The sequence below is a fragment of the Xyrauchen texanus genome, chromosome 1, assembly GCF_025860055.1.
Source record: "Xyrauchen texanus isolate HMW12.3.18 chromosome 1, RBS_HiC_50CHRs, whole genome shotgun sequence".
NCBI classification, from domain to species: Eukaryota; Metazoa; Chordata; class Actinopteri; order Cypriniformes; family Catostomidae; genus Xyrauchen; species Xyrauchen texanus.
The window spans coordinates 54,138,990-54,158,597 of record NC_068276.1 but is presented as its reverse complement, the minus strand read 5'-3'; the positions used below and the strand labels follow the sequence as shown (position 1 = coordinate 54,158,597).

General features: G+C 35.7%; 1 protein-coding gene across 2 annotated transcripts in view; it reads right to left on the bottom strand.

The window, feature by feature from the left end:
• LOC127639325 (AP-1 complex subunit gamma-1) overlaps positions 1-19,608 on the bottom strand; it is a 46,944-nt gene that overhangs the window by 5,042 nt on the left and 22,294 nt on the right. For both annotated transcript variants that reach the window (XM_052121290.1, XM_052121366.1), the window contains exons 7-22: positions 15,793-15,888; positions 14,953-15,033; positions 14,756-14,854; positions 12,689-12,744; positions 12,313-12,426; positions 12,054-12,194; positions 11,545-11,599; positions 8,901-9,023; positions 8,709-8,798; positions 8,505-8,629; positions 8,299-8,403; positions 7,229-7,370; positions 6,984-7,110; positions 3,491-3,595; positions 3,235-3,395; positions 2,503-2,601 (exon numbers count right to left, since the gene is read on the bottom strand). In XM_052121290.1, coding sequence (XP_051977250.1) covers positions 2,503-2,601; positions 3,235-3,395; positions 3,491-3,595; positions 6,984-7,110; positions 7,229-7,370; positions 8,299-8,403; positions 8,505-8,629; positions 8,709-8,798; positions 8,901-9,023; positions 11,545-11,599; positions 12,054-12,194; positions 12,313-12,426; positions 12,689-12,744; positions 14,756-14,854; positions 14,953-15,033; positions 15,793-15,888 — 1,719 coding nt within the window. The remainder of the gene's footprint in view (positions 1-2,502; positions 2,602-3,234; positions 3,396-3,490; positions 3,596-6,983; positions 7,111-7,228; positions 7,371-8,298; positions 8,404-8,504; positions 8,630-8,708; positions 8,799-8,900; positions 9,024-11,544; positions 11,600-12,053; positions 12,195-12,312; positions 12,427-12,688; positions 12,745-14,755; positions 14,855-14,952; positions 15,034-15,792; positions 15,889-19,608) is intronic.

Here is a 19,608-nt window from a genome sequence, read left to right as displayed (position 1 = left end):
TAACAAAACGGGTTTGAACTCAGGAGCTCAGGTGATTCTCAGCTAATCATACAGTGAATAAGCTGTCATTGAGTTCTGGGAGCATAGATTTTCCAGAATAAAAGTCCCTGGTGTATTTCAGGCTTGTTTAAAATTAATAGTCCTGTGTTACTTAAATTTTTTTATTATTATTATTATTATTATTATTATTATTATTATTATTATTGGGATTTAGCACACAGTGGTTCCCAAACTATGACCCCCTTTTATGGTGTTTTATTTTTTCTTTGCACTGCACCCAAACCACTGAAAAATAAGTAAATATACAAATATGCTTTTGAAAAAAAGCATATTTCATTCAAAAAGTCATTCATTTCAAAAAGTCATTCAAGAGGCAGTAATAAAATAGAGTAATACAATTACTACACTTCTCAGTTACAGCTGTAACTAAACATTAAAAATCATAATATAAAAACATAAAAAGTTATCTAGAGCAAAATTTATAATTGTCAATCTTTACTGTGTGATAATTAGGTATCATTATTATAATATATATTATTGATAGCTATGCTAAAGTTAATAGGCTATTGATTCCATGCAGTCAGAGTTTGAATGAGAAGCAGATGTGTCATTGAAATTTATTTGGGCTTAAAACTACTAAAGATTTCCAGCCAAGGACAGTGAGCACTTTATTTTTTCTGGTCAGAATTGCAGTTTGATTAATATTAACAATAAATCAGACAGCAGCAGGTCTATTAGGCAGCATTTACACATGGTTGTGCACAGATTGGATATTTTGATATATAAGATTATTGTCCTGTCTGCTTACACTCACGTAACAGTACATTACTGGCTTTGTTTACGGTACTAATCGCATCAAATGCAAATTTTGTCTCTTCAAGAGGGGCATTTTAACAAAGCGCATTGAATTGTTCAAGTGCGCAACTACATTCACAGCAAGACACAAGCGATCACCTGCAGAAATATGCATGCAATAGCTTGAAAGCAGCCGGCTGTTCTCAAAAAGGATGCAGGTACTGAATTGAGTCAGTACTTGTTACTGACGTTACTTTTAACATCGGTAGCAATAAAAACACTGAACTGAACAGAGATTCCGCGTGACCCCTAGAAGGTCATAGTGGTACCCGATTTGGGAACACTACACTAAACTGTATCTGGGATTTCATTCAATTTGGATTCAGTAAGGAAAGACAAACAACATTTTAAAATACTATACAATAATAATAAATATCCGTATTCGTGTACCCAGAAACACACTTTGAGTCTTGTGTACTTTAGTAAGAAAGAAAGGTCAAGGTTATCTAGCGATTTAATTATGTTTCTACTCCAAACAGCTGTCAATATTTTATCATTTTAATGCTTTCCTTTTTAGTTTGTGGAAATAACACATTTTGAGTTTTATGCACTGATGTGTCAAAATGGAGCAGGTCGCATATACTGATTTTTAAATCTATCAGCCGATTAATCGTCTATCAGCTAGCTGTCTTTCCTTCGACTTTCTATCTTGTTTCTGAACAATCATCTAAATTGAGCAATTCTGTAATCTGGCAACTAAAAACAGTAATTTGGCTCCTAAATGTTTCAGTTTAGGAGCAAATGGCTTCATAGATCTTAAGTGAAGGGACTTCGATTCAGGGCACCAATCTAAAAATATAGCTGCAAGCAGTGATGACTGGCCCAAGCACAACTGGTCCATTTCCACCCAGTAGCTTTCAGAAAACAATGCAAGGTGGACATTGTTTTGTTAATATAAGAGGAATATTTAAAAGTCTGTTGTAAGAGCTACACTTCCTGCTGCCAGGTGGTGGCGCCATGACCGTGACCCAAAATAGTCAATTCCATGTGATCAGCCCCCAAGACTAAACATACATCTCAATTTTGATCTAAATCAGACAATGCACAGACAATTATGAGACACTTCCTGTTTCCCATTTTTCACCATTAATTTAATGCCTTGCCATGGCAACACTGTTTGCTATATCAAAATCTGTTCGCAATTTAGCATCTTCAATGTCTTATCATAATGTTGACAGACTCATGAATCACCTAGGAGATGTATTTAAAAGTTCAGAGATTGCAATATTCAAAAAATCCAAAATGGCTGACTTCTTGTTGGGCAGACCAAATGACTATAATTATTGAAGCTGTCTGGCTTGATGAGAACTATATATGTTTCCAATTGTGGTGGCTGAAGGTGAAAATAAGGGTGCTACAGAGGCCGCCTTACAAACCCATTTTAAAAGGGACACTACAGAGCCCCTCCTACACGCCCATGTATGAACATTTGCCCAGCCCTAATTGTTAACAACTATGATGTGTGTGCAAAATTTCAAGAGTTTTCACACATGTCAAGTACCAAAAACCTTGAAAAAAAAACAAAAAGAAGCATAATAATAATCCTTAGAAGAACAATAATTCCTCCACACTTTCAGTGCTTGGGCCCTAAAAAAACGACTATTGTAACGGAGCAATGCATGACCTGCAACCACAGTTATATTTTACCTTCTGTGGGTTGAGAACCCTGATGACCTGCGTGATGGTTCCCTGGTTGAGTGCTGGAACTACATTACTGCTGGGGGAAAGAAGCTGCAGCTGGAATGTCTGAAAACATAAACAAGTACATAAGCATTTGACAGCTGGGATATGCCTGTATTATTTGGAATATTGCGTAATAAGGTGGAAACACCTTATTCGGATTATCCAGTCTAACAGAATACATTTAAATTTGTATACGACTAAACAAAATTAATTATAAATACTACAGGACACAGAGAGTGGTAAAAAAAAAATCAAGTTATTGAAGAAATGCATTGGAGCAAAGAGGAGAATGACTAGCGAAATCACTGTAAGAGTCTCATGGCCGAATGAGAATAAGTGAGCTGATTATATTACTATGCAGAAATATTAAAATTTGACAAGCAAGTGCTATAAATGGAATGAGCGAGCATCTGTCAAGAGTTTCCAGAAGAAAATAGCAGAAAAAGGACAGCATGTATTGGATTATTCAGAACATGACAATTGTCAGAATATTTGAATAGCTATCTCACATGTAAACCTATAAAGGTTTTTATTTTTTTATAAGGGTTAAACCAGATTATAGTCCATGATAAAAAATGTTTTGCATCTAAACATGGTCAATGTGACAAGCAGAGGAGAAAAGTAATTTCAAATTATTAACTGCCGAGTTGTAAACGAACCAGGATTGTCAGAAGTAATAGAGGAAACTGAACAAACCTTTGGTACTGCAGCCTGGAACACAAAGTCCGTCATGTCAGCCTCCGTGGAATTGGATGCGTGGATGGTGATTACTGCAATATTGGGATTGGGGTTGGACCTCTCAAATGTGAACTCTATTTTCAGGCCATTTTTATTGTACGCTGTCATTGACGGAATGCCTGCGAAGAGAGAATCAAATATGATAATGGAACAATCTCATTTTGCTAAGTTTGTTCTTCTGTCAAGAACATGATGAAACCTCATGTAAGCTCACCCGCTGCAATATTATTGAAGAGAGGCTGTGAGGTGAGACCATCCAAAAGGAAAGGGGGTTGGGACATGGGTATAGAAGGAGCAGCAGGGGTGGGGGTTGGACCGCCTAAGGAGTGAGAAGGAACAAAATGGTGTGAGGAGGGTTTAAAGGGTAAGTTCACCTAAAAATAAAAGTGCTGTCATTTAATCTCACTCATGTAATCTCAAGCCCATATAACTCTCTTCCAAACAGTTTAGCAGAATGTAAATGATGCTCTGATGAAACTAAAATGGCATTTATATTAAACCACTGTACAAGTAGCATACAAGTAATCAATAGGAATTTTGCATTATATTCCAAGTCTTCTGTTAGAAGAGATCAAAATTTTAAGTCGTTATTCTTCTTTTCCCAGACACAGCTTTGTGATCATGTATATTAAAATATCTGGTTTGACATCAATGATGCCCAACTCCATTTGTTAGTCTCAAGACTAATGCCATTTGTGTCTTTTCAAGTTTGAATATGTGGAAGTGCAAATGAGAGGAGAGCTATTGTGGAGGGGACGATTTTTAATTAACAACTTAAAAGGAATATTTAAGGTTCAATACAAGTTAAGCTCAATCGACAGTATATGTGGCATAATATTGATTACCAAAATAATTATTTTGACTTGTCCATCCTTTTTTTTTTAAATGTGCGTTACAGTGAGGCACTTTCAATGGAAGTGAATGGGGGCCAATCTGAAAAGATTTAAAATGCTCACCGTTTAAAACGTTTAGCCACTAGACTAGACAAACAATATGTGTGTTAAAGCTGCACTACGTACAGTAGCTTTGTGCTCTCTTGCGACATCTGTGGTTAAAACTTAAAATTGCAGAATACATTACATCAGTAGTGTTCTGCTCTTCTGGCAGATTAATCTCCCAATTTGAGCCACTTGGACATAGACTGTGTGTGATCATGACTGGAGCCAGAGTCATAACGTGCTATTTTCATGTTCATATTATCTTATACGTTTAAACATTCAAAACTGAAATATGACTTGCTTTGATGAAGATAACCAACACGCTTATTTACATTTACACTTAAAATCACTTTTATGACAATACACTCAAAACAGTTTAAATAGAGAACAATGGACTCTCCTCAGCCACCACCAGTATATATTAATATGATTAAGTGTTTAATCTATGATTAATATTTGAATTGTACTACAATTTTCAATTTAAGAGGTTCAACTTGTGATATGGCTGATACGAGTTCAATAGAAGACTTTGTGTTTATACTATATTGTCCAGCCTCAGTTACAACAACAGCATGTCTATGCAATGCACACAATAACACCGTAAATTAAAAACATAAAATGAGGATTCAATAATGACGGGGATAAAATATACTTTACTAAACGTAAAAATAATATGCTTAAATATGCAATATAACAATTACAAGTCATCAGTTTCATAAGTCATATATATTAAACATGTCGCAGTAACTTCAATGTACAATGTAGATACATCACGATCGGTTAACACACGAGTAATGTTCGATTCATAAAAGCATGACAAGTGATATAAGCTACAACAACCCTCTCAGAAAAAAAATCCATGCATTATAGCATATAAACAACTTCGCCAAATAGATAACAGATAAACATCCATCAAGACTGCAATGATGTTGTCCTGAATTGAGTTGAACAGCGTAGTTAGTTTCTCCAGCTGGAACATGAGACATGTGCGCGGACATGAACTAATGACGCAATGATGAACATCATAAGCCAGCGATTTTGCAAACAAATCGAACACAAATCATTTTATAGGCTTACCGTTGTGAATCGGGTTAAGGTAAGGACATTGTTTTGAAGTCTGATTGTTTATGTACTCTATCAATAATGGCAATTTGTTGATTTTTGACCAAAAAATCTTACATAGTGCAGCTTTAACTAGGGATGTGCATAGATAGTCGACATTTGGTTAACCGCTTGACCACCACTATTCGAATACTAAGAATCACTATTTGGTTATTCAACACGTGCAATTGTGTTCCTCAACATGACCCAAACTCAACGAGTTCTGACAAACCATCGGTTTTGGGTCATTTTTTCAAGTACCTGCTACACCTGCTGGATGGGCATCTTTGAATTGTGTTGAATCTCACCGTTTTCTCTTTTCAGCATCACACACAAGAAAGCCACATTTTTAGACACCAGGTATAAAATAAATAAAATGTTTATAAACGTATCATCAAAAACTACATTACTGTATAGTAAGAGTTATTTCATTCATTGCACTGTACTGCTTTCTGAAGAAGTTCAGGTTGCAAAGAGGACTTCAACTGTTAAACATGATTCCAGGTTGTTTTTCACCAAGGAAAGTTTCAGTGCTTTATAAATGTTAAGACAGTGTTTTTTCCCTTCGGCTCTGGTGTGCATATTTATGTACAATAGTTAGACAAGTTTATGCCATTTGATTTTAAACCATTTTAAAAAAGCACCCAAAGAGGCTGTTTAACCGCTGCAGTATAACTCATTGCACATGACAATAATACTTGCGTTTGCTGCCTCACGGATATGTCAGCTCACCTGGGCAGAGCACATATACATGCTGTGACAGTTTGAATATTTTAGTTTGTGTTTAATGTGAGATTGTATCATTTGAAAATCTACAGGTCACTGTGCACTTTCTTTGCTGCTATTTTGAGTAGCGTTTAAGGAAGTTCCATTGCAATAAACATTATTTCCACTTCCCAACTCGCGACGGAAAAAAAGATAAACTGTTCGTGAATCCTTGTGGTTATCCGAATGTTAAAAACGGTAACACTGCACATCCCTAGTGTTCACATTATTTTAGTGTGATAAAATCACTAACTAACCTTTTCTCTTTAAAGTTAAAGCCATGACGACGTAATGTCAACGAACCCTAAAATGACTGAAAAATTACAATTTAAACAACTAATAATAGATACATAATACATAAGTTTTGACTGAAGTATTTATGCTTTTATAAAATGTTAAGCTTCAGATTTCTGTCTTTAAACCCCCCAAAAGTTGGCTAAATTCACTTTCATTGTAACTTTGATTTTTGCATTTTTATTTTTAAGGACGGACAAGTCGAAATACATTTTTGTGGTAGTCAACATTGACACAAATGTTTCAGTTGAGCTTAACTTGTTTTGAACCCGGAATATTCCTTTAAATTTTGGTCTGTTCATCACAGGGCCCCTTCTCACTTTCATTGTCTGGAAAAATTTTGAACATTCTGGTAAACATCTCCTTTTGTGTTCCACAATAGGAATTAATGTGGGTTTGAAACAACATGATGAGTACAAGAAATACAAATTTAAATTTTAGTGTGAACAATTAATTTAAGTATCAATAAGGATTTAAGCCTGTTAGTGCTTTACACACGGAAACACAGAAAAGGGAGGATGATACTAGCTAGCTCTACAAGAGACACAAATCTACAAGTCTGCAAATTACTACAGCGCAGCAGAGGTTTCGGGAAGAGCTTAGATTGACCTGTCAGTGAGAGGTCTCCCAGGAGGTCAAGCAGTTCTCCTCCTGCTGATGCAGGTTTTGTGGGAACAGTTGTTGGGATAACAGGTACCACATCATTACCTCCAAGCAAGTCTAATAAATCATTTGCCTGTATAACAGGAAACAAACAGGCCATTAACATAAATACTTGACCACAGCCAAACGTATTTGCTTAACCATATGGTGGAAATTTCTTCATTATCATTTCCTTACTATAGCCGACTCACCTGACTAGCTGGCTGAGTGATGTTGGGCAGATGTTTTGTGTCCAGAATGGTTGATTCTGTTTCTCCATTGGTCTGCACAATCTCTGCTGGGCCGTTTGAGGCTGTTTTTTCCATGATAGGCATTCGCTCTAGTAACGCAGGCCTAAATAGGGAAACAGTAGGAGACAAGGTGAGGATAGGAAACTGAGAAGGGTTATAAAGATTCATCAAAACATGAAATCAGAATGGACCTTTTTTTTACTATAATCTAAGGATCTGACTTTCTTAAAAGCCACCAGTGTGTGTCAGGGTTCCCACTCTTTTCGAGGCATAATTTTCAGGGTGTTTTATGTACCAAACAAGTGTAATATTTATGAGAAACACATGCGTCCATTTAATTCGAGCATTTATTTAGCGATTTCATTGCGTTTTTGAACATAGTCTGTATGAGCTGAACACTGCAGTGTGTTTTGATTTGCCATCTCAAGCACACACGAGTGTTTGTGAGGATCATGATGAGGTGTTTTCAGTGTACGAGTGGCTTCGCACATTCATTTTGAAGCGCGCATCACTTCCAGATTATATATTTATTCAATTAAATCACAGAATTTTGCATTTTAATCATCACACTGGGACATATTGCAATTTTAATTTGATTAATTGTGCATTAAATTATTAGTTTTCCTCCAAATACGTCATATTCAATAACATTCTGCGTTTTACAGCTAAACGACACAAAATGTATGTATTTGACTCCTATCCTGAGTCCAGATTGTTACCATGTTTTTATAAATGTAACAAACACCTTGTTATAAACACAATCAAACCGTTCTATTATATGAAAAGATTTCCCAGGACAAATAATTATTTTCCAACATATAGGTATTTTTCAAATTTTCTATGACAGGAAAACTACATTGCAAAATTCCAGGTTTTCCAGGATGCGTGGGAAACCTGTGTGTGTGTCTGTCTCTGTTATTTAAAGCCATGGCAGCTTCAGTGGCTATTTACATGGTGAAAACTAGGTTAAAATGTGATAAAGGTATAGTGATTAAATACCTATATAAGGTTGCTGAGAGGACAGCTCTTACCTCATGTGATCATATTTTTTGAAAAGTGCATTGTATTCCACAGCTCTCTGCTGCAGCTCAACATCTATGCTGCTGCCATATACCGACACCACCTTTTTGATTCGACTGTAGGTTAGGGCACAATGACATAAACGTCAGATCAAGAGATCAAGAAAATTTGCCTTCATGCTTGTACAAAAACACAAGCAGACAGAACACATCCTTACTTCACACTGCTGAAACGGGTGGACAGCTTCATGATAGCAGTCAGGGAATAACCTCTCGTTACAGGGGTGGACAAGTTAGAGACAAGAAGACCCTCCAAAACATCTAAGACCTCATCTTCTGAAACCTGTAAATAGAGGAAAGAATTAGCATGGTAATAACATTCTGCCACTAAAGCACATGTAAGAACCTTCAGGAGCACGTACCTGAATCGGTTCCTCTTCCTCACACTGGCCTGAGACCAACAGGTCGCCATACTCTCCTATACACCAGGATGCCACCTGTACTAGAGGTTGCTATAGGTAGAGGGGTTGGACAAAGATGAGAGCCTTCTGTAATATTACTAGCTTAGTATGCAGTGCAGAAAACCCATATGAGGGCGTTAAGATGGTTCTGACCTGTGAGATGTCATCCAGGAGGGCTTTGTAGAGTCTCTGTACAGTGTATGCATGCATCTCTACACTGTTTGTAATTAGCTGAATGAGGTTCGGCACAGAGTCATCCCGGACATAACTTCCCGCCTACAAAAGCAGATAAATTAAAACAGCTCATTAAAAAGGGCATTTTAGATGGCCAAGAGATGTACATAACCTAGACACTTTATTAATATGACTGTGATTTAGATAAGCTTTTGTATGAGATAATAGGATCATTCTTTATACTCTTTGGATAGGTCACAGAAAGTCATCAGCCTGTATGTACAACAGGGGGCTTTCAGAGTAGTAAATGATCAGGACTATGATACAGTTTAAAGGAATAGTTTACACAAAAATGAACATTCTCACATCGTTTACTCATCCTCATGCCATCCCATATGTGTATGACTTTCTTCAGCAGAACACAAATTAAGATTTTAAGAAGAATATCTGAGCTCTTTAGGTCCAATGCTGACTGGAACTTTGTAACACCAAAAAGCACATAAAGACAAGATAAAAGTATTCCATAGTAGACTCCAGTGGTTAAATCCATAACTTAAAAAGCGATGTAACAGGTGTGGGTGAGAAACAGATCAAAATGTAACCAATTATTTTTACTCTAAATCTCCACTTACACATCTGAAAGAAAAAGTTAAAGTGGAGATTTAGAGTAAAAAAGGACTTAAACATTGTTCTGTTTCCTATTATTGCTCTGTTTACCTATTATATTGCTTCTGAAGATATGGATTTAAACACTGGAGTCACATGGATTGCATTTATTCCTTTATGTGATTTTCGAACCTACAAAAAGGTCTGATCATCATTCACTTACATTAAATGAATCTACAGAGCTGATATATTTTTAGAAAAATCTTTGTTTGTGATCTGCTGAAGAAAGTCATACACATCTGGGATGGCATGAGGGTGAGTAAATTATGAGGGTAGGGTTGCAGCGTTATACCGGTTTCACGGTATACCACGGTATGAAAATTGACGGTTTTCATAGCATGTACATTTGCTTATATATGGTACGGAGAGAAAAAAAACCGCAACCGGACAGAGAATTTCACCTGTGCATTTCTTTCCTTCTCGACTGCCTGTCAGACTCATCAACTTGACCCAATCACACACAGGCAGCAGAGAAAATGTCAGAGAGAAGCGAGGCAAGGGGGTCTGACATAAGTGCGTGTGAGTATTAAAGCATTTTCTCTCAACTGGTGGGTAGCGTCCAAGTGATAGCCTGTTTAGAACTGCCGAGGCACATTTAATGATAATCTCGCAATCAGCTAAAGGCTTCTCATCTGCACTTTCACACGAGTGTAACGGAACCAGCTCACGATCATGATGCGTGCAACAACAGGGCTTCCCTCGATATTGCGGAGCGCAGACCTCAAAACTGATGTGACCAATTTAAATTATAGTGAGACTTTTCTAGTTTAAAGTGTTACGGAGGAAGTCAAGTCAAACCTCTCAAACAGTAGGCAGCTCTGATATGCCAAACAGCACTGAGAAGAAAAAGAATAACACTGCAATGTGGACATTTTTTTTCATTATACATAAAAATCACCTTTACAAAGTTGTTTCACGATTTTACATGAGTAAAAGTAACGGTTATATTTTGACAATGTTATAGTTTATTAAATACTCTAAAAGGTAGAATCTATTAGACCTCATTTTACATCAACAGTTGTAGTTAAAATTTCAAGATGTGTTTCAGCTAGTATTTATTTTTTCATAAATACTATTATTTATTATTATTATTACTATTATTTAAGACTAGCACACTGACCAAACCATGGTAATGAGGAGCCTTTCCTCCAGTGTAATATGTATGTTCTGTTTGAATCATGTTTGAAATTAAGAAACAAATGGGATATAATGGGCTCATATACGTAAATATGCTCTTCAATTTTTAAAAGGGGGGGGAAGAGAAAACTTCCTGTGCATTTTGTTGTTGACGTTAACAACAAAAATAATGTCACTTGATGCATGTCCTTGTACTGGAAAACCATGAACAAAACTATGCAACAAAAGGAAATGCAACCCAGGATACATTAATTACAGGTTACGTTTTTACTATGGTGGGCTGCCACTTGATGTCCGATGTAAAATCTGCCCTGAAGCAAAACCAGACAGGAGCAGTCTGGCCTCACTGTTGCGCACCTACAGTATATATTAACTGTTAATAATCATAGGACATTACTTTAAAAGCTCACACAGCTGATGTTATTTTTAATTTAGTAGTTCATTTAACATGCTATGCTAACATGTAAACCTACATGCTTTAGTTATATAACATGTTATAGTTACATGCAATTTTTTATCATGTTTATAATTCTGTTTATTATAATTGTGTTAGCTTTATTTATTTTCAAAATTGAGACTTTTTCAATTATAATAAAGTGTTTGTTCAACCGAGAAAAAAAAAAGAAACTATTTTCACTCCTTTAAGGGTCATTGTAACTGAAATATTTTCTGAAAAGTTTATTGTACAAAGAAAATCTCATACCATTGCAACCCTAGATGAGAGATTTTTCATTTTTGATAATCTATCCCAAATTTTGAAGAAAAAAAAATAAGGAAATTCAAGTAGAATATAGTGAGAAATAATGAATAAGACATTTACTGTTGTCAAAACCCTCATAATGGTGTCTATGTGCCATCTTTTGGAGGGGGCATACCTGCAACAGAGATGAGCATCAGTTAAATCTGAAGTCCAGTAGTCCAAAGCGTGCATTTGTTTACAATCACTCAGACTAATGTATTAAAGCGAAAAGCATCCCACCAGGTAAAGCCCTTTAAAAACTTCTAAAACTCTTTGCTGCTGTCAGATATAAAAGTGTCAACAGAGATAGGTTCTGTCGATGGATCACTCATTTTATCATCACACAGCTATGAGTCACTCTACAATTCACCTAAACAAAAATTCTCTTTTTCAAGGGCTCGCATAATGTTTTTGATCTTGACTGGGCAATGGAATCTCTGAAAACACTCTAAAAGTAGTTTTTTAATAAGGAACTAAAACTCGTCTACTGCAGATCTTACAGCAGCCTTTCCACATGGACATTTTTGGTTCTTCCTCTCACATATTTTCTGTGCAACTCCATGAAGCAATTCACAACAAGCACAGCCTACTTCTCAGCAGCCAGGAAGATCCCCGATGCGCAGTCGGCTTTGAACTCAGGGTCACAGGAGTCCAGGAAATACAGCAGCTCTTTCATCATGCCCCGGATGTTGTTGCCGTTGACCAGGGCAAAGCTCAACTCCATTGCACGCCTGGGGATTGACATGAGGATTGTTGAAGTGTTAGCAGCAGAAGTTATCTCCTTATTCTCTGTATTTATGCTAAGTATTGATTTAAAAACAAAACACATACTGCCAGCTCATATTTTACCTTTTAATGGACACATCAAGGTCTTTCAAGCAGTCCACAATAGTGCTTCGATGTCTCTGCACAGCATTGTGGTCTGTCTGCACGGTCTTCAGTAGAGATGTTAATGCCACATATCTGGGGTGAAGGAGTAATAATGTCAAGGCACAGCCATTTTTACAATCAATTCTAGTCTTGAGAGCACATGAAATAAGCCATGCGAATCTACGGTAAAGCTGTTGTCAGAGACAATGAGATCATCATTTGTAACACTCAGTCGATGGATCACTCAAATTCTTCATCACAGAACAGCATTAAATGGCTTTCTTTGTTCACTTTATAATCAAGCCTAGATGGCATAGTGGTGTCAACCTAATGAGAATAAAATGAAAAAAGATACCTGATGTTTTTGTCATTGTTGAGAAGAAAGCGACCCAGAATATTAATAGCTAAAACCTGTACAAAAACATTTAAGTAAATAAAACAGCATTATTGGCATTCTTTGCAAACACACTTAAATGATTTTATGAAACAAGAAGGGCTGGGTATTGATACAGATTTCCCAATTTTATTCAGATTTACAAGCTCTCGATTCAGATTTGATATGGGGCAAGTTGCATTGATCTGTTAATGCAGTTAAATGTCTAAAATTTTGGTCTTAACTTTTTCAGTCATTTGCATAAAAACCGAAATGCAAGACAGCAGACAGCTAGGCTAACTTCTGTTTACATTCCATGTTGCCAAGCAAATTAATTGTCAGCTGAGCTAGTGGGGACTTCAATTGAGTGCTAAAAGGGGCTTGATTAGAGACTTTGTATAAGACTTTAACTTCTACAATGGTAACACCATTCCTTAAGTTTGTTTTTATTACTTGGGTTAAAATCACTAAGTTTCTTCACTACAATTGATTTTGAAGCATTGCATTATTCTAACAGGCAAATATTTTCAGCTAAGGAAAACCGTGTTGAACTCCCACGGTCTGCCATTTTTTAAGCTGTTTAGTGCATAGATATCTATACATAGGTACTTCATTAGCAGGTGTTCCTATGGGCCACAATACATTGGTGCATCCACAATACTGCAGTGGTCAAAAGCCGCCCATCAACACATGAAAGTAAATTGAGAGATATGGTCTGTAACAGTCTTTTCCAGCCAACTTTCAGATTATTTGATTTTCCATAAACATTGGGCAATATTTTAGATTATACTAAAATTCCTGAGTTCTTCTAAAACAGTTTTTTGTTTTTCGTAGTAAACGGCAAATAAAGTCCTAAAACAAATTAGCAGTCTGTCATTTTATTATATGATTAACTGTTTCCCAAGTGGTGTGAGGCTTCTCCATTCACTTGCTCTCCTTTCTGACCTTTCCAAGATGGCGCCACAGATGACGATCAGAACCAGCTGAATGAGGCATCTATGCATATATACCAATGGTTCAGTGTCTTACCTTTTCCACAATGCAATGTGAATTAGGCAGTCTCATTAAAGACAACAGTGAGCTTGTTTTTGCAACAAGCTTTCTATGGCGTCTTCAGACTAATTCTTAGACAAAGTCTAAAGTTAATAGCTACGTTTGTGCAACTGGCCCATGGACTCATATGGGTATATTTCAGTTATAATACCCACTTTGCCTACATATGAAAGAAATTCTCAGCTAATGTTTTAAATTATATTGGGGACCTTCTTACTAGGTACATAAAACATTTAATTGTACTCGTTTTCATCATTTGTCTCATCTGAGCTTTTTAAAAGTTTACAGATCCATGTATTCCATCAATAAATATTGTATAGCACATATTATATGTTGTTACACGTTTACTGTTTAATGCATAATTTGCACTATATACATTAAATTACAGAACACATGCTAAAAATCTGTATCGTCTCTTTAAGAAAACGGGCAGTTCTGTGAAAAGCATCTGTAAAAGCATGCATAGAGGATTCCAATGGCATCTTTACCTTATCCATGCTATTTGTGATTAGAATAACATTTTTAGTTTTTTGTTATTTTTGATCAACAATTGACTGTAAAGAACAGAAAGAATATTAAAAGAGAGATTACTCAATGTCAAATCGATTGCGTGGATCTCGTCTTTTAGCCAAACCCTACACAGAATGAGTCAAGTCAAACCTTTACTCTATAGATGCAGTGAAAGGATGCTGAACTTCTTAGCCAATATACTAAACTGGTGAGTGAAATCTGAACATTTATCAGGCAGTGGCTAATCACAGACATTTTTAGTCACGTAGTGTGAAATTTGGTCTTCTATGCAATTGATTAGTCGGATTGAAGAGTTGTGCATATAGTAAAAGATCATTCTTGTATAATGTATTATTATTAATATCAAATGAAGATCATGATACATGGAAAATCTATATTTTTACCCAGTCCTAGAAAAAAGGCACTTTGAATTTTATGAATAATTAGTAATCATTGACAGACAACACCATTTTGAGCATTACTCACCCTTAGACCACTCTCTGATTTAATGTCCATAATAGTAAGAACCGTTTCATAGAGAATAGCATTGCCTACATTTTTACTTGTCTCTGTGTTTGTTGCAACCTATTAAAAAGATTTAAAAAAAAGAAAAAAACTTAATTTGAGGCATAATAAAAGGTAAACACATTTGGTTTTAAAGCAAATGTACCCATACTGCATACCTGTGCAAGAATGTCATTCATAGCTTCACTAGAATCATCATCACCCTTTCCCAGAATTCTCAGTAGCCTCAATATCCGCACCTTAAAAATGCCAAAAGCCACAGTGTGGCCCAGAGGAGCTCATCAGATTGCTTTAAGATATACAGAACAGGTATCACCACATATGTGAATAAGATGGATAGAAACTTCATCAGGACCACTTTAAAGGGGCATTCACTCTGACAGCAATTTGCAGTAACAAAATAATCAAAGTCCTTCATTTTCAATGAGATTTGATGCCTTGAGACAACAGACACCATTGATGATGCAACAAATGTTGATTTCTTTAAAAGCAGAATTCAGCTTTATTTACTTTTTCCAATGGTGCAAACAGTGGAGCTCCAAGTTTCCCACTCCTTTTGAGTGATAAATGTCCATGTTGTTGTTCAGATGTTTGTGATTAACAGATAAGGATTTTAATACATTTTATATATACACTGAACTTAAAAAAGGGAGCACTTTCTAGCTGATTACATATTTTAGAGTGAGGAATAAATAGGATCGAAAAACAATAGGAATTTCCAAGTTACTTTTCCAAGCATGGAAATTGCCATTTTAAAATGTCTGGAAACTTTCAGGATTTCCATGAATGTGGGTACCCTTGAGCTCACGATACAGCAATCATATAGATTCCCCAACTAGCAACCAACAGTACAGTGACATTGTGACACCCCAGCAATTTCAATAGCTGTTGTTTGTGAATGTATAGAAAAATCTATTTTTGTTCTTGCATCTGAAACTCTGCATTGATCGCAGTGTTAAAATGTAAAGACACTGACATGAGGACAATTTTGTAAATACCTGCAGGAAAGGGTCACTGATGCCAGACACATCATGCTCGGGGGAATACCCTGACATGATCAGGTTCTTCAGGATTCGTACCAGTTGTGGAACCAGCTAGAAAAAAAAAAGGAAGAACAGTGAGCAGTGAGAAAGATGTTCCTGAGATTTTGCAAGTATGATTAAAACAGGACAGCACAGACAGCAGGTCAGCAACCATCAATACACTGAGGCACCCCGAGTTGGTCATCTTCCAATAGATTGATTTTCAGTAGGGCTGTCAATCGATTCATTTTTAATCGAACCAAGTACATGGTATGCTGATTAATCAAATTAAATCACAATTATATTTTATATTTGTAAATATTATAATTATAAATATTTGTCCCTAAAATAATAATTCAATAAATAATGATTAAATACTAATAAATATATTACAAAATTATACATAAATATATAGATAATTAAAATACATTACATCATTGTGGCACAAGAGTAAAGCATTTTAAAAGACGGTAACACTTTTCAGTAAGGTTCCATTTGTTAACATTAGTTAACATGAACTAACAATGAACAATAATTTTACAGCATTTATTAATCTTAGTTAATAATAATTTCAACATATACCAATATATTTTTTAAATCAAAAGTTGTGTTTGTTAACATTAGTTAATCTACTATGAACTAACAAATCAACAATTCTATTTTTATTAACTAGTATTACCAAAGTTTAATAAATGCTGTAAACAATTCATCAAATGATAACTAATGTATTATCTAATATTAATAAATGGAACATTATTGTAAAATGTTACCAAAAAGACAATTCAAAAAGTGGCTTTAGTATGCAATATATTGTTTGTTTCCATATTATTGAACAAAAGCCGATCATTGTCAATCCATTTTGAATTGAATTAGTCAATCAATCCTAGATATATTATATATTTATTATAAGGATGCTTTTGAGCATCTCAGTTGCATCGTGTCTTAAACATACCGTTTTAGGTCCCTGGGTCACGTTAAAAAAATTTGAAACTAAGAAAAACACGTCTTGAGATCCCTACATTCAGATGTGCACTTCATCAAGCTATGTTTGATCACAAGAATGTGTTCTCCATCTTGTTTTGTCTGCTGTCGGTGTGTGTGGTTTGTTCTCTGTATGAGTGCGTTGCCCAAACAGCTGAAGTTTCGCTTACTGCTCCCTGGAGAAAACAGGTATACTTCTAGCTTGAATTGCTTAGTTGGAAGGAATATTTCTTATTATGGTCCAGGGACATGATTAATTTCATTTTTTTTAACACATTATTTTATATAATTAACAGCACTGAATTAACCCATTAAATCAACAGCCCTAATTTTCACTAAACATTCAATTAAGAAGTTTTTCCATGAAAGTAAATATTGTTTGTCAGTTTTAATTGCAATTGTTAATTTAATTTTAATCCTAAAATTAGATAACAATAATCCTCATTAATTTGGCAAACGTCTCCATTTTATAAATTGCCCACTATACTGTACATATTGGAAAAACCACAACCCAATAGTGACCATATAGAAGAGAGTCGATAAAATTAATCTAATGGTGTATGCAGGATAAGTGAAAATGTATGAGGATCTAAAAAGCCTTGATTAAAAATTTCAAAACAAAGAAAAACACTTGGGTGACGATTTCAAAATTAATAATAGTACATCAAAACCAAATAAAAATTGGACTACTTCTACAGTGAGCATGGTGATGAGACTAATTTAAGAGCATGCACCAGCAATGAAACCAGAATGTCCTCTTACCTTTTCATTCTAACACAATGCAGGAATTGTAATAAAGACAAATGACAGAAAAAATATGAAGATGTTAGGGGGGAATTGGAAAGAGTCACTTTCAGAGAAGAGCTTAACATAATGCTACGGTTATGAGAATGAGAGGTGGGCGTGCTGGCACAGTAGATCAGGCTGGGGGTGGGAAGAGCAGTAGTAGATATACAGAGAGAGAGAAGAGAGGAAGAACCCTTATTCATTCCCAGTGAGATCAACACAACTGTAGCTAAATGCAGGACAAACATACAGATTTCAGTAGGACTGCATTCTCATTTCAACAATCATGTAAATGCTATTAGTGATAGATAGGGCTGCGTGATAGAGAAAAATTGCATTATGGGATTAGCTTGCTGGATAATGTAATGGAGATATGCGATGCAAAAAAGCTTAAGATTAATGTGACAACTCAATTTAAATTTTAAAAAGCAGACTTAAAACCAGAAATGAATACAATTTATTATGCATGTATCCTGTTTTTCCTGGGTTAAAAAAGCATTATTGTAACTAAAAGTAAACAGACAACATTTACAGTGATATTCTGTAAAAAGTATTATAACTAAGTGTAAAATGAGAGTAATTAATTTACACGCGCTTCTTCAACATCAAGTTCAGCAAATCAAGAAAAGAATGACCCCATGTACACCTGGTTTTATAATGCACCTCAGCTGATCCAATCACATGTGGTCAGGCGAGACATCGCTGTTTGCACCTGGTTGCTTAAATTAATCTCCTGTGACCATGTGTTCGGATTTCAAGGGGAGGGTCTCTAATTTCAAGACGACATACGTCATTCATTATGTCTGTGTGTTACTGCATGATAATAAAAATCATAAAAAGTTATAAAAGACAAAGCATAAATAAAACCAGCACACCGTTTCTCCCAGATGAATCTAAAACTTAAAGCACAACTCAACGTACCAATTCTAGCAGAATAATCAATTATTTTAGTTACCTCTACATAAAAAAGCTTCAGATGTTCACGCTTCTCATCTGTGTTAATATCAGAAACACTGAAGATGATCTGTGAAGTCCTCGTGCTTATGTATACACTTTTTTTAATTTTCCGATCGGACAGTTATTTCCATTTTAAAGCCGCTTGTAACTGGCAAAGTTTCAACTCTAGTTTTAGCACAGCGGCTGATTGACAGGTGAGGGGTGGTGATTCACTACTGTCTAGGACACATTCAGGACGGATTAGCGTTTACACCTCAAACGTGATATGGTCACATGTGTTTTTGACTACATCCGTACAAACGTTTTAGACCCCATTTTAACCTGTATTTACCACTGACCACTATGATCGAATCACCAAAAACAAATCATAATACCCAGTGTAAAAGGGGTCAATGGAGCTTTGACTCTGATTTCCATTTTATACAACTCCAATAACTCAAAATCTAGCCATTCTTATTTTGTCGAACACTACTCATACAGCTCATTGTCCTTGTTTTTGTTCTTAACTCTTTCCCCGCCAGCGTTTTAAAAAAAAGTTGCCAGCCACCGCCAGGGTTTTTGACGATTTTCGCTAAATTTTAATGGCCCGCAGAATATTTTCTTCCATGAATATATGAAGATGCTATATATCAAAATAAAGATTTTATTTTATCTTCATTTGTTCTTTTTTTATTGCCACTTGAACAGAGGTAGGTTTTGTTAAAAACAACATTTCGGACAAAAAGCTGAGAAAAAGGCATTTTTATCAAACAAGTGCTTTAGTATTAGTATGGTGTTCCACTTCACGTTTGAGACGATCGCAGTCTGTTTCTTTGATCAAAGAGTTGCGTACTCTCTCAAAACATGCGCGCGGGTCTTCCTTACCGTATACCACCTTAAACACGGATACCCGGAAAATTCCGTGTTTGGCGGGGAAGCGTTTTTTCATAAAACCCGGAAAATTCCGTGTTTGGCAGGGAAAGAGTTAATGTGACAGTAGAGATTTTTCATATTATTAAGAGGATTCATTCTTGTTCCATCTGCACTATTCTTTAATAGTGTCTAAGTGAATATGCACTACATGGACAT